Raw genomic sequence first — 14118 nt, forward strand, 5'->3', positions numbered from 1 at the left:
TATTATTATTATTATTATTATTATTATTATTATTATTATTATTATTATTATTATTATTATTACTGTATATACTCATGTATAAGTCTAGAAATTTAGGTAAAAAAATTTACCCCAAAAACCTGAGTCGACTTATCCATAGGTCAATGTAAGTATTGTATCTTAACTCTTATTTAAAAGAAGGAACCATCTCCTGATGAAAAGCAATATAATATGTGAAGCTCCCGACCTCCTTTACTCTCTCATCCATCCAGCCTTAAGACTAAGCGCAAAGAGTTATGTCTGCTGGACTTTTGTAAGTTCTTTGACATTGTTTTGCTTTGCCTCATCTTTTAGATCCTTTGCTATATGCCCCTAAATTTTATCCTTGACTTATCCACAGGTCATAGCAAAATCCATAATTTTGGTCTCAAAACCTGTCCTCTACTTATACATGAGGTCAACTTATAGTCGAGTATATATGATATATAAGGTGTTCTATTTTGCAACAGCCTTGAAATAGTAAACAAGTGTTCATTTATTATGGGCTTATTGATAAGCATGTAGGGATTACAAACCTTAGAAATTATTGGGTGGATCTATTTTCAGCATGTATTAGAATGCATAGTCCTGCTTTCAGGGTTTTTTCCTGGTGTCAAGTATGCAGTTCAACATTCTCTATCAACTAGTGAAAACATCTTACCTTAAAATCTCACTGTGTGTGTATATGAAAAGCATAGCCAAGAAGATGCCCTCAATCAATTTTAGAATTTATCGTAGAATAAAAGAGAAAATTTTAAGTCTGTACTTATGAAAGTATCAAGGCATTTATAGATTCATAACTCAAAAAGCAGCATCTTCTGCAGTGTCTGTACAGCTATGAGACCAGCAAAGATGCTGGGACACACAGTTCATATACTGTATGCCTGGTGAATCAAGATCATCAGGGGGATGGAGCACCAGTAGTTTTCACAATAGAACGTTCCAAACATTTGACCCAACTAAGAATATATTACAAAATATTACAATATATAACTGCCAGTCCTCTATATCCACAGATTGTCCACCCATGGATTCAACCAACCACGGTTTGAAAATATTTATTAAAAAAATTAAATAAAAGCAAACCTTGATTTTTTTTCATTTTATAGATGGGACACCATTTTACAACACCACTGTAATAATGGGAGTTGAGCATCCACAGATTTTGGTCTACATGGTGTGTGTGTGTGTGTGTTCTGGAACCAAACTCTAGCTGATACTGAGGGCTTTCTGTATTACAATAATATATTACAATGGTGCTTGGACAGCTGAAAACCTCAGATACAATCATGAAATCTGATGTGAGAAAAAGACTTGCAGAATTTTATGGGATGGAACAATGGAAATGTTCCTGGCCAAAAACTGCAAACCTAACAAATAATGGTTCTACACTGGCCAGAATACTCCAGACTGATCCTGGAGTATTCTGGACCCAGAGCTGCCCTGAATTCCACCCATTATCTCTGCACACACATGCACCCTTAGACTCAAAATTAAAAGTCTGAATATATATGTCCATCGTAAAGCAGGCAATGCCTTAAGGGTTAGATACATCCTGAAAGGTTTGTATTTAATGTGTGGTCTCAAGGAGTTAAATGTCAATGGTAAGGTGGAGGTGGATACAGGCAAGTTGGTTTTTTTTGTGTGAATATCTTGAAATCCTGAGAGTAGTTCATGGTGCCCAACCACAGTCTTTTATAAATTAACACAATGAAAGCTGCTACACATTATTTCAAATGGTTGATTCTGGGTTAAAGAACATTTGGTACTATTAACTTGAAACCCACAATACAATTTGAATAGGATTAATCTCAGTAAGTTTGGTCTCCTCCTGCTGTATAAGGAAAAAAAATATTACCTCAGCATCATATTCCCAAAGTTGATTTCCTCTCATGTGGTGGCACTTCAACATGATCACAGGGCCATTGAGCCTGGAGACATCCAAGCATAAATCATCTGTACGAATCTCTTTGTCAGCAGTGTATGAAAATACCTGGAAGAAATAAAATGATGATTTTGGCAACATTATGTCAGTGTGTGTGTGTACCTATATATCCATTATATGCCCATAATTATACTTAAAACATAAAGATAATAAATGATAGTTCTTTCCCACTTAGCCTGTTGCCCAATCATGACGAATGAAAGACAGTGATTACTCATGTTCATTTAATATATTCTCATCTAATAATCTAATACTGATCTAATAATCACTAGGGATATACAGCTTCCTAACTGTGAGTCCTCCACAAATGCTTCCTAGAGACCTGCATTTGGTGAGCATAAGGGTAACATTGTCCTGCCAACTGAACTACCTATAGTCAGGTTGCCTTTGGAGAATAATGATCAATTTCCTCAGTACCAAGAGGACTGTACACTACAAAATGTTGCAGTGAGATGTTTAAATCATAAGAATTATAGACATTTTAAAATGTCTACTTTGCAGTTTTGAATAAGAAGATCCTAAAAGCACATTTCATCATAACTAATATATGAATACATAAATAAAGTATTTTAAAGGAAAGCTGTGATTCTTAATATACCCAGCTTGAATCCACAGGCAATACATGTCAGGGAATATGTATCATCATAGTTGTTACTCTTGGTTTACTACTGTAGTACATTTCATATAAAATCCTGTATCTGAAACTGTGTATGAAAGCCAGTGTAGTGCACTCTAGTGGACCATCCAATTTGAAAAGTTAGCTGTTGGGTTATGAAGGCTGACCAGGGGCTTAACTCTGTGTAAGCCTTATTAATAAGGACTAAGCCTTATTAAACTTAATGAAAGAAGCTCTGGACTATTTTCAAAGGCAAATATATATGGAATCCACCAGAGCCATTTAACTTTGAAGTAAAGAAAATGTGGATGTTTTACTTCAGTTTTGGACACCTATTCTCTTCAGACTGTGTTAAAGAGGAAAAATACTCAAGGCCACTATTGAAACTAAGAATTACTGTGATGAACACTGAGAACTGGAAAATCAATGTGAATGAAAATTACTGGAAATTACTCTCAGCTGAATTCCACTGATTACAGGTATTTCTATTACATCCATAGATTTGGGAAATTACTGTAATTCAATAGTACATAAACAAAGGTTCAAACTTAGGGAATTGTTATTGTGAGGATAAAATAGAGACACTTTTTGATCCAGTGTGAGACCTTCAGATCTTCCAGGTCTGCAGTAAATAAAGCAGTTTGAAATCACTTTAATTTTCATGACTCCATCCTGTGGAATATTGGGATTTGTAGGATTTGGTAAGGTATTTGTAGGATTTGGTGAGGTATTCAGCCTAGTTTGTTAGGTGGCTCAGGTGCCTCACTGAACTACAAATCACAGGATTCTGTAGAGTAGAGTTATGGGAGTTAAAGTGGTGTCCAACTGCTTTATTTCCGCAGTGTAGATACACTCAATGTAGATGGATACACAAGAACAGTTCATGAGTGCTAATACTAAGAGTGGCACAATTAAGAATGTTACTTCACTGTTTTCTTGTTAAACTTAACAGTCTAGTTAAATGTGCAACTTAACTGTTATGGGTATATGATATGAATCATTAGGGCTCGGGTTTAAATCTTAACTTAGCTATGGGCATGCTAAATGAGCTTAGGCAAGTCTAGATTCTTCCAGCCTTGGTATCCCATATAATAATACTCATAATATTATGAATACTACTGACCTACTTTAGGAGGCTATTTGTAAGGATAACATGGATCATGAATTGTGTATCCTTATGTCAATAGCAAGTATTTTATGTCAATACAAAGTGTTATTATACAGGTCCCAAACAGTCTACTTACTCACTTTCATAGCCCAAAAATCCACAAAAATATGTATAATGGTTGTCCAAATTTTTCAGGTTAAATCTTGATTTTAGTGATGGTCTTACTACTGCTTTCTTAAGGACCCTTCCCTCAAAATGCATTTGGAACTTCTAAAGTCCAAGTCCTCAAACCTATCCAGGCAGCTTTTAATAGGCAGGGGCCTGAGAATGTTCTGTTTGTTGCTTGATCTCAATTTCTGAAGTTATTTATTTTCCCTTTATTCAAATGAAACAAAACAAAATTTCTATGAGTAAACAAAGCCCTACAAAAATAAAATACGATAGGAAAATGTAAAATGTTTCTTTTAAGAAAAATTTATAATCAAACAGAGCATGGATATAATCCTATGTTATAAGAATTGTTATTGTGTGCACCTATTGCTTCGTATTGTGGAGGTTTGAGCATTGGACTATAATTTGGGAGACCAGGATTCGAATCCCAGCTTGCCTATGTAAACCCACTGGAAGGCAATGACACCCCCCCACCCCATAGAAATGTGCCAAGAAAACCCCATGATAGTGTCGTCATAAGTCGGAAACAACTTGAAGGCACACAGCACTAACAACAAGAATTGCTGGGAGAATCCTCAAAGAAGAAAAGTCTAAAGACTAGCCAGAATCCTTGTACAGTCAGTCCTCCGCAGCTTTCAAAGGTTTCAGATTTGCAGTTTTGTCTATTCGTGACTTTGTAACTGCTGCTTATCAAGGTCAACCTTTTCACCCCCTGCTGCTCACCCTTCCTCCTTTGTGGCAGCAAGCATGAGATTCAGAGTGGAAAGACTTTGGAAATGAGGAGAATGCAAACTTTGTTAAAGTGGGGAAGATACAGTGTTGCTTTTGTCTGGCTGGGATGAAGGGGGAATAGAAGGAGAAGAGAAGGTGGATACTTTGCAGCAGTGGTTGCAAACATCACATTGAAAGTGGAAGTGGAAGCACTTTGAAAATATGGTGGGAGAGGACTCTTTATCATTTATGTTGGAGGGGTGCTAACATATTTCTGGTTTTTCCACTTTCATTGGGGCCTTTGGCCCCTAATCCCTATGAATGTGGAAGGGTGACTATAATGTTGTAACAAGGAACACATTTTCTCAGAAGAATATAAATACTGTTTTGGAACATTGTACAAGGAGGTATTGAGCATTTCCTTGTGCAATGTTTTTCTTCAGTCTGAATAATGGCAGCCTGCTGGTGTGGAACGCAACTCCTCCACTCTATTGACCCAAACAGCCACTGACTGTGGGGCATGTAGCAGAGCTCTACCATACCACTGCCCTCACTTTCAGTTTAGAGCTGTCTGCCGCTCTTTTCTGCCCCTGCTAAAATCACTGCTTTTCACTGAGGTGAGCATGGAGAATGTCAAACTGTTCACAAAAGTTTATGTTCCATTATCAGCTTGCCACAATAGGGTTTTGACCAATATACCCCAAGCTGCACATCAGAGTTAAAGATGAATCCTAGTCAGAAAAAAAAAGTGAATACAAATTAAAGTAACCTATGTGATGACTATTTTAATTATTTACAAGGCTCCCAATTAATGTGAATGCACCCCTCAATTGATTTAGAGTATTCTAATCAAAGCTACAGGAAAAGTGTTCTCTCTTAATTGTTGAGAGCAACCTTTTGCCAGTTAATTGCTGAATGCAGCCTTTGGCAAAGCATGAAAATTGAACTTGATTGCATTACCAATTAGAAAGTGCATGTAAATCATACTAAGTTACCAATTACTGTGTGTGAGAAAGGGGAAAAGTTAAAAAGCAGCTTTAAGCCTGTTCCACTTGCTCATGCTCTGACATTTGTTATAATTCCACAGAGCAATCTACAAAATATTTTTGTGCATGGTGAAAAAATATATATACGTAGATGAAATGCATTTTTATATTGGTCCCTAATACATATCAGCATAGCAAAATGCTGCAGTTCCTGCATCATCATTCATGCACAAGATAGCAAGCTGTTACATGAATAGGTTTATACAGAGAAGACCACTGTATCTTTACATATGAGGGGAGAATTTTAGTAATAGCTAATCACCTAGACAAACATGTAAAGGAAAAGGCCACATTTAATAAAATTCTCTCTCTTGCATATTTTGAACCTGAACCATGTGTAAGATAGAAACTGTGGTGCATAAAGGCAAAAGGATACCAGGTCTTTAAAAATCATCTGGCTGTCATTGACTCCCATTTCAATTACATGCTGCTTATTTCAGTTTAATCATGCTTGGCAATCGGTGCTGTGGAAATACATTGCTTCATTTCAAACAAAGCTATATATATTCTTTGCACCTGTGCAAGTTTGCGTATAAGTATGATGTTTCCTGTATTACACTAAGTTTGGTAAGATACAGTTCTTAGGTAGGAATTTTTTATCACTGATGTACAGCAGTGTGGAATACTGTAACATAGAGTTACAGTATTCCACACTTTAACACCCAGCACAGGATTGTGGACATTTCATAACTACTACTTTCCCCTTTCTAAACTGAATGTACCTTTGGAAAAAAATAAAAAAATAAATTGAATGTATCTTTGCTGTCTAACAGCCTACAATATCTGTGTTTGCATTTTTAATATTATGTAAGGAAATTATTTTTATGATAGTTTTAATTGTTTTGAGAAAAGGATGTATAGGAAATGAGGAAAAAAAATCTACAAAGCTCTCATAAAAACAAACCACCATATGCTGATTCCAACACAAAACAAGGCATGTGTCATATAACTCCCTCCCTTCAAAGTGGCTGGAAGCTTCTTTATTTTGCCTGTCTGTTTCACCCCTAAGAAAGACAGAAGTTTATCGCAGGGGCCCTAAAATGGGCCAGTTGTGTTACAAAATGTGCGTGCACGGGTGCACATGGAATGGGATGGGGTTAAGAACTGTATTTTATTGCATGAGGGAATATCGCTGCTGCCGCCAGGCGTTCCAATCGTGTCATCCCTCTGTTCCAGAGGGTGCGATTTCTGAGAATTGTTCCAAAGCATTCTCAGAAACTGGGCCCTCTGGAACGGAGGGAGGACGTGATTGGAATGTCTGGCAGCGGCGGCAGCGGTCCAGCGTGCAGTAAAATGCTGTCCCTAGCCCCATCCCGTTCCGTGCACTCCTGCGCGCGCACAAATTCTGTAACGCAATGGGCCCATTTTAGGGCCTGTGCAATAAACTTCACAGCCTGATTTAATTTATTGATTTAAATCGGTCCTCTGGGAAGAATCTGCTACAACCTAAGAAGACCAGACTTTCAGCGGTGACCCAGAGGAGCTTCTCATCAGCTGCCCCCAGGCTCTGGAACGACCTGCTGGATGAAATTCGCCATATTACCACCTTGGAAGCCTTTAAAAAGGCTATTAAGACAGATCTCTTCTGGCAGGCCTTTCTGGATTAGGTTAGATCCATTAGATTTGCCTCCCCTCTATTGATACCGATATCAAAATTGATTGATACCATCGCCCCCGTCCCCCCTCCTCTAGAGGAAGACTCATTTCTAGATCTAATCAGCCCGAAATTATAGTGTATTCATATTGGACAGTTTTAAATTTTTTGATGTTTAATCTTTTTTTAGGGGTTGATCACTTTTTTATGATTGGGGGGAGGGGTTGGGTTTGTAATTTTTGATGTTTTATTTATACTGTTGGAATCTGCTTTGATTCCTTTATGAAAAAGTGGAATACAAATAAATATTATTATTATTATTATTATTATCATCATCATCATCATTAAATCAAGATTCCTACTGCAATTTCTTCAAATATCTTCTAATAATAGTGCAAATCTGGTCATTAAATCATCCCCCCCCCCAATTAAACATAGTTCATTAACTTTTTTTTTTATTTACCTTTGTTGTGTGGTATATACATTGAACATGATTTTTCATCCTTTGGGAGGGAATACCTTTAAAAATATTTTTACCTTTTTATGAAAAGCAGCCATAACAATTCATGAGATTTAATACAGTACTGGTAATATAGGAACTTGTGCACTAGAGTTTTCTCCTTTTAATAATAAAGTATTTATTTATATCCCACCTCTTCCTCTTTGGGGATCGAGGCAGGTAACAACAGAGGTTAATACAATACAAAATAGGATTTAATCAAAAAATCAGATTTGTTCTAGTTTGGACAAAGGTCAGTCTGGGAAGGTCTGCTGTAAAAGAGTTGTTTTTATCACTTTTTTGAAAGCCTCAAGAGAGGTTATTTGCCGAGTCTCTTCTGGCAGGTCGTTCCAGATTTTTGGAGTGGCAGTGGGAAAGGTCCTCTGAGAAGTCATCACCAGTCTGGTATTCCTCGACATCAATAAAGTTTTCCCAGAGGACCTGAGTGTGTGGGAAGGATTATATGGGAGGAGGCGTTCCTTCAAGTAGGCTTGACCTAGGGCTTTATAGGTAATAACCAACAACTTGTACTGTGCCCGGAAGGTAACAGGCAGCCAATGTAAAGATTTCAGGATAGGTGTAATTTGGTCAAACCTAGATTTTCCTGCGACCAGTTTGGCTGCCATATTTTGTACCAGTTGGAACTTCCAAACGTGGCACAAGAGTTGTCCCATGTAGAGCGCATTACAGAAATTGAGATGAGAGGTTACCAGCACATGTACAACTGTTTCTAGGTCCCGTGGCTCCAGGTAGGGTCGTACCTGGCGTATCAGCTGAAGCCGATAACAGGTGCTCTTGGCTGGTGCATTAATCTGAGATTACAGTTGAAGTGATGAATTCAGGAGCGAACACAGTCCTTTAGGGGAAGTGTGACCCCATCCAGGACTGGTGAGCTTATATCCATACCCGGATTGGGGTTGCCTATCACGAGTACCTCTGTTTTGTTTGGATTCAGCTTAAGTTTATTTTCCCTCCTCCAATCCATTCCTACCTCAGACAGTCATTCAGAGGGGAGATGCCCTCCTTGGTCACTGAAGCAGTCCGAGACATAAACTGTTTCCAGTACTGCTGTTCACTTCAGCCAGTTTCATTAAAAAAAAAAAAAACACTTCCAATTGCCATGAAATGATGTCGCCACCATGGTTACTGACTTATGGGATCTTAAAGTGAATTTATCATGGGTTTTTCTTGGAAAGATTTCTTCAGAGGAGATTTGCCATTGCCTTCCCCTGAGGCTGAGAGCATGTGACTTGCTCCAAGTCACCCAGTGGGTTTTAATTCTGCACTGTGGTCTCCAGGGTTATAGTCCAGCACTGCTTTGACAGGCTTGCCTTTTGGTCTTGATGCTAAAACATACAGGATTTATGTGAGGAGTGGTATTGTCAAGTGTGTTTTATGAAATTCTGGATTCCATTTATTTCTCACTACATCTTGAGTTTCCTTTGTCCAGAATTCCAAAATCTGAAATATTCCAAAATTCAAAATTGTGCACATGGTTGGCTGAGATAATGACATCTTTTCTTTCTGATGGTTCAGTGTGAATAAACTTTGTTTCATTCACAACATTATTAAAAATAATATGAATAAAATGACTTCCAGGCTATGTGTATAAGGTGCATATGAAACATAAATTCCATACTTAGACTTGGGTTCCATCTCTAAGATATCTGGTGGCGCAGTGGTTAAATGCCTGTACTGCATCCATTCACTCAAAACCACAAGGTTGCGAGTTCAAGACCAGCAAAAGGGCCCAAGCTCGACTCAGGCTTGCATCCTTCCAAGGTCGCTAAAATGAGTACCCAGACTGTTGGGGGCAAATTAGCTTACTTGCTAATTAGCTTGCTTGCTGTTCACTGCTATGATCTTTGGAATAGCGGTATATAAATAAAAAAACAAACAAAAAAACCCAAATCTCATTATGCATCTAAAATATTTCAAAATTTGAAAAACTCCAAAATCCAAAACATTTCTGGTCCCAAGCATGAAAAATTGGCTCAGTAGAAGACAGAATAAGCACAATACAGAGAACTGCTAATTCAAAGAAGATTCTCAGAATGGAAAGTGGGAAGCCTGTTCAAATCTAGGGCTGTATCCAACAGCAGACGTTTGAAGCCCTTCCCCATATGTAAGAACCTACTTGAGAGAGCTTAGAACCTTTCTGGAGTAGGGTTTGGGGGCGCAGGAGTAAAGGGAAGAAAGTCCTGTTTGTATTGTGAGAGTAGTACTCGATTCAGCCCTCAGTAACAGGAAAGAAAAGGAAATAATGGTTTGCTAAACATAAGTTGTTACAGGGGTTTTAGAGCCTAAAAAGCAATTATATTTTAACAGCAATAGGACAAACTTCCAAAGAAGAATATGGATTCTCAGGGAAGCTTTCAAGAGCGGCACAAGATATCCCATGGGTCTTTTTCACAAATACTAGTAAATCCTTGCAAACCACACTGCCATTTTGATGGTGGCGGTGGCAGCCGGGGAGATGGGGGAATCTTAATACATGAATAATTTTTTCCTCAGTCTAATCCAGAATTCAGTAGGAAATACTGTGGTCTTAATTTCTATGTATTAAGTTGAACCAATACTGCTTCTGGATAAGCACCTGCTTGATTTCACATTTGGCTACAAGTGCTGAACCTTGAAAGATATTTAAAAATTTATTTTCAAAACAGGTTTAATTTTTACCTGGTTTCCTCCCATGCCATGGCAGTTGAATATGCCCACTTTTTCATTTTCTTTGCGTCCCATGTTATCCAAGCATTGGTTTGTTTCAACATTTCTGATCTGAGGGGAAATGTAACCAAGGAATACAAAATTTAAAATGTTTATAGATTTAGTTTTTTTAAAACAACAACAATAACAAACAAAAACAAAAATAGTAACTAACCCACCACTGAAGTAAGGGTAAGAAATATCATAATCCTGTCATCAAGATTAAGATGTGTCACCAGAATATACTAACCTATTCACATAGAGGTAATTGTTTTAGAAACTGGTACAAAAGAATAAAAAATCCACCAAACAGTGATACCTTTATTGGCTAACCAAAATGCACAATATACATGTTGCAAGCTTTCAAAGCTTCACTGGCTTCTTCATCAGGCAAGGTGTTACAACCAAACAGGAGGGGAAAATGATGATGCTAGTTATAGGCCTGCATTTTGCTGTTTTTCTTAGTTAAGATGGTATGGAGGGGCATGTCCTACAGGCTAGCAGCTCCTCCTTATGGCCATGTGGCAACTGGGAGATTCTCAAAGTCCAGGAGATTTAACATATATTTGCATCACAACAAAGACACTTCATTTGCAAAGATTCTTTACAAATTTTTACCAAAAATTATTTACAAAGAATGTTACTTTGACAATAAAGACAAGGAAGGAGAGTAGTGGCAGGCAAGAAGGAAAGTCACGTGCTGCACCTTTCTTGCAGGCACCTCTCCCACAACTTCAGAAAGCATCATAGCAGGACCCAGATCACACATTTTATCCAACACAGCTGGAGAGTTTTTGTTGTTGTTGTTGTCGTCCCAGCATCACTCTTCATTGCCATGATTTTGTATAGAACACTTTGTCACTGTGCTCTCATGAGCCATGAAAATTTTCCATGAGAAAAGCTGACACCATCATAAAAATTTAGTACAGCTGTGAAAACACTTCATGCAGTTGTGATGATCTACATGGCAAAAAGCTTGCACATGAATGAGTTATGAAAATAAGTGTATCCTTAAAAGATGCACCTCCTCATTCTGAGATTCTCAGATGAAGCCAAGATTATTGGTGTGGCTCTATAGACTGGTTTAGAATAGTATCTTGTGAACCACCCAATACTTGCCATAACAATATTTTATGTTGCAGATACTCCTATGTCTCCTACTCATTAGTGCAGCTCTAATACTGGTTTCAGGCCAGGGAATAGTCCTGAAATGTCCTTGGTTGCTCTTACTGACAACCAGCTCTAGGGGAAAGATAGAGTGACACCTATTAGTCTTCCTGGGATTCTCAGCAATTTTTGACTGTTGTGATCACAGCATCCTGTTGTAGTGGCTCTGTAATTTGGGAAATTGAGTCACTTTGTTACAGTGGAGTCATTCCTACCTAAATGACAACCATAGGTAACACTCATAGTCTCAGAGAACGCACTGTTGGAATCCACATAATTGTTATACTGAGGAGTGTCACTACCCCCTATGCTACTTAATATGATGCTGCTGGGAGAAGCCTGATACAGACAGGCCAAAATAAAGCTGCTTCGAGTCACTTTGAAGATATGCTGTTTTAATGATACATGCATCCTAAGAGTCCAGAAGCCACACCAAAGCCATGCTCCAGTCCTAAGGACCAGAGGGCAGCTTTGGCATAGCTTCCAGGCTCTTAGGACTCATGCATCATTGAAACACCATACCTCCAAAGTGACTTGAAGCAGCTTTATTTTGGCCTGTCTGTATAGGGCATAATTAAGATTTTTGTGCCTGGGTGAAATAAACATCTGATGACACTCAACTGTACTTCTCCTTGCCACTGAAGTTAACTGGGACATGTAGGTGCTCAACCAGTGCTTGGATGCTGCAAGAGGCTGGTAAGGGGATATAAACTAAAGATGAGTTCCAGGATATCAGCTCTGTGGACTGATAATTCTCAGGAAACCAGTGCTCATGCTGAAAGATCAGGTGGACAGCTAAGGAGTGTTCCTGAATTCATCTTTGTCACCAGAGGGCAATACGCTGTGGAAAGACATGAAACAGGGCCTTCTCAGCTGTGTTGAATGCCCTCTCCTTAGAGGCCTGATTCAAACCAACACTAGGTTCATTCTGCTAACAAGTTGCTGTGGTTACTGTTGTGTTTTTTCAGGTCATTTCTGATTTATGAATCTACCATGGGGTTTTTTTTGGAATGATTTGTTTAGAGAGGATTTGCCTTTGCCTCCCTCTAAAACTGAGACAGTGTGAATTGCCCAAAGTCACCCAGTGGTTTCCATGGTGGAGCAGGGAGTCAAACCCTGGTCTCCAGAGTAGTAATCCAATATTCAAACCACCATCCCAAGCTGGCTCTCACAGACACACGTGGACTGTTATAATTTTGTAGAACTGTTTTAACCTGTTAAATTGTTTAAAGAGCTTTTAATCTGTTTAAATTTATTGTTTTAAATTTTAAATTGTTTTAAATTGTCAAAATTGATTTTTGCTGTACATTTTCCTGGGAGTTGAATATATACCATATAAATATTTCTCATAAATAAATAAATAAATAAATAAATAAATAAATGCTGTTCAAACTCCAGGGGTGCATCTACACGGAGGAAATAATGCAGTTTGACACCACTTTAACTGCCATGACTCCATTCTACAGAATACTGGGATTTGTAGTTTTGTGAGGCACCAACACTCTGGCAGAGAAGGTTGAAGTCCTTGTAAAACTACAAATCCTAGGATTCCTAAGAATGGCACTATTGCACTTAAAGTGCTATTAAATTACATTATTCCTACAGTGTAGATGCGCCCAGTCCAGTCAAAAGATCATGAGATAGAAATGTGAAGAAGGGCTGGTGTTACCCCTTTCTACACAGCTGTATTAAGATGGCTGAAACCCTGAAGTAGTTCCAAAAATTGAGGTCTCTTTCTACACATGTGATCTATTCTGGAAGTGATGACTCGGAAATTAATTAAATAAATGAAATACAGAATGTAACTGATAGTATCATAATGTGTGTACCCATTTTCAGCTCTGCAACTTCAGAGAGATTAACAGCTTGATACTATGTAGTTTTCCTCGTTTATTCAAATAACACACCACACTGTGATCCCCTAGTTTGTGAGGGGCCTGGGGCAATTTCTCCATTTGAAGCAATTTGAACCAGTTGGAGGTGGGGTTGCTGCCCATAGGGCACCATGCTGCCTGTCTTCTGAGATATTGCCTCCATGTTACCTATAGTTCTGACTGTATAATTATAACCATGCCAAAAGGAAAGGGGAAAATAGCTTAAAAGGGGAAATTTTTAATGAAAATCTGTACTACTTGATCATGATTTGCTTATTAAGCAAAAATTGGACAAGGTTCATTAAACTAGTTAAGGATGTGTTTCCATTCAATTTCATGGTTTTAGACACCTTGCTTTAAAAATGTTCATTTCAAAATGTCAGAGAGATATGCAACAAGCTAAAATGACAAACTACCATGTGATAATTTTTCTTATTATCTGGGCAGTGATAAGCCAATAAAAACAGACTAGCTGATCCTTAATAGGCTTTTAAGAGACCTGTAAATTATGATAAGCACTGCAAAGCAAGGAAAATTAAGTATACTTTTTAAATGTCCTGACTGCATACTTTTCAAATCATCAGACTGAACCTTTGGTATAGAAATGATTTGCAGTGTGGCATGTCTACTGGATATGCAAAGTGAAAATCAATTGATTTACAA

The 14118-nt window shown here is 38.0% G+C and overlaps 1 protein-coding gene across 4 annotated transcripts in view; it reads right to left on the reverse strand.

Annotated features, from left to right (window-relative positions):
• The window catches only part of GALNT13 (polypeptide N-acetylgalactosaminyltransferase 13), a 268667-nt gene that overhangs the window by 26163 nt on the left and 228386 nt on the right, over positions 1-14118 (reverse strand). For 3 of the 4 annotated variants that reach the window (XM_042480745.1, XM_042480727.1, XM_042480736.1), the window contains exons 10-11: positions 10388-10486; positions 1877-2011 (exon numbers count right to left, since the gene is read on the reverse strand). In XM_042480745.1, the coding sequence (XP_042336679.1) occupies positions 1877-2011; positions 10388-10486 (234 nt within the window). Of the gene's footprint in view, positions 1-1876; positions 2012-10387; positions 10487-14118 lie in introns of those variants that run through there. The other variant, XR_006105156.1, reaches the window with a different exon arrangement.

This window comes from Sceloporus undulatus, chromosome 1, assembly GCF_019175285.1.
Source record: "Sceloporus undulatus isolate JIND9_A2432 ecotype Alabama chromosome 1, SceUnd_v1.1, whole genome shotgun sequence".
Taxonomy (NCBI): Eukaryota; Metazoa; Chordata; class Lepidosauria; order Squamata; family Phrynosomatidae; genus Sceloporus; species Sceloporus undulatus.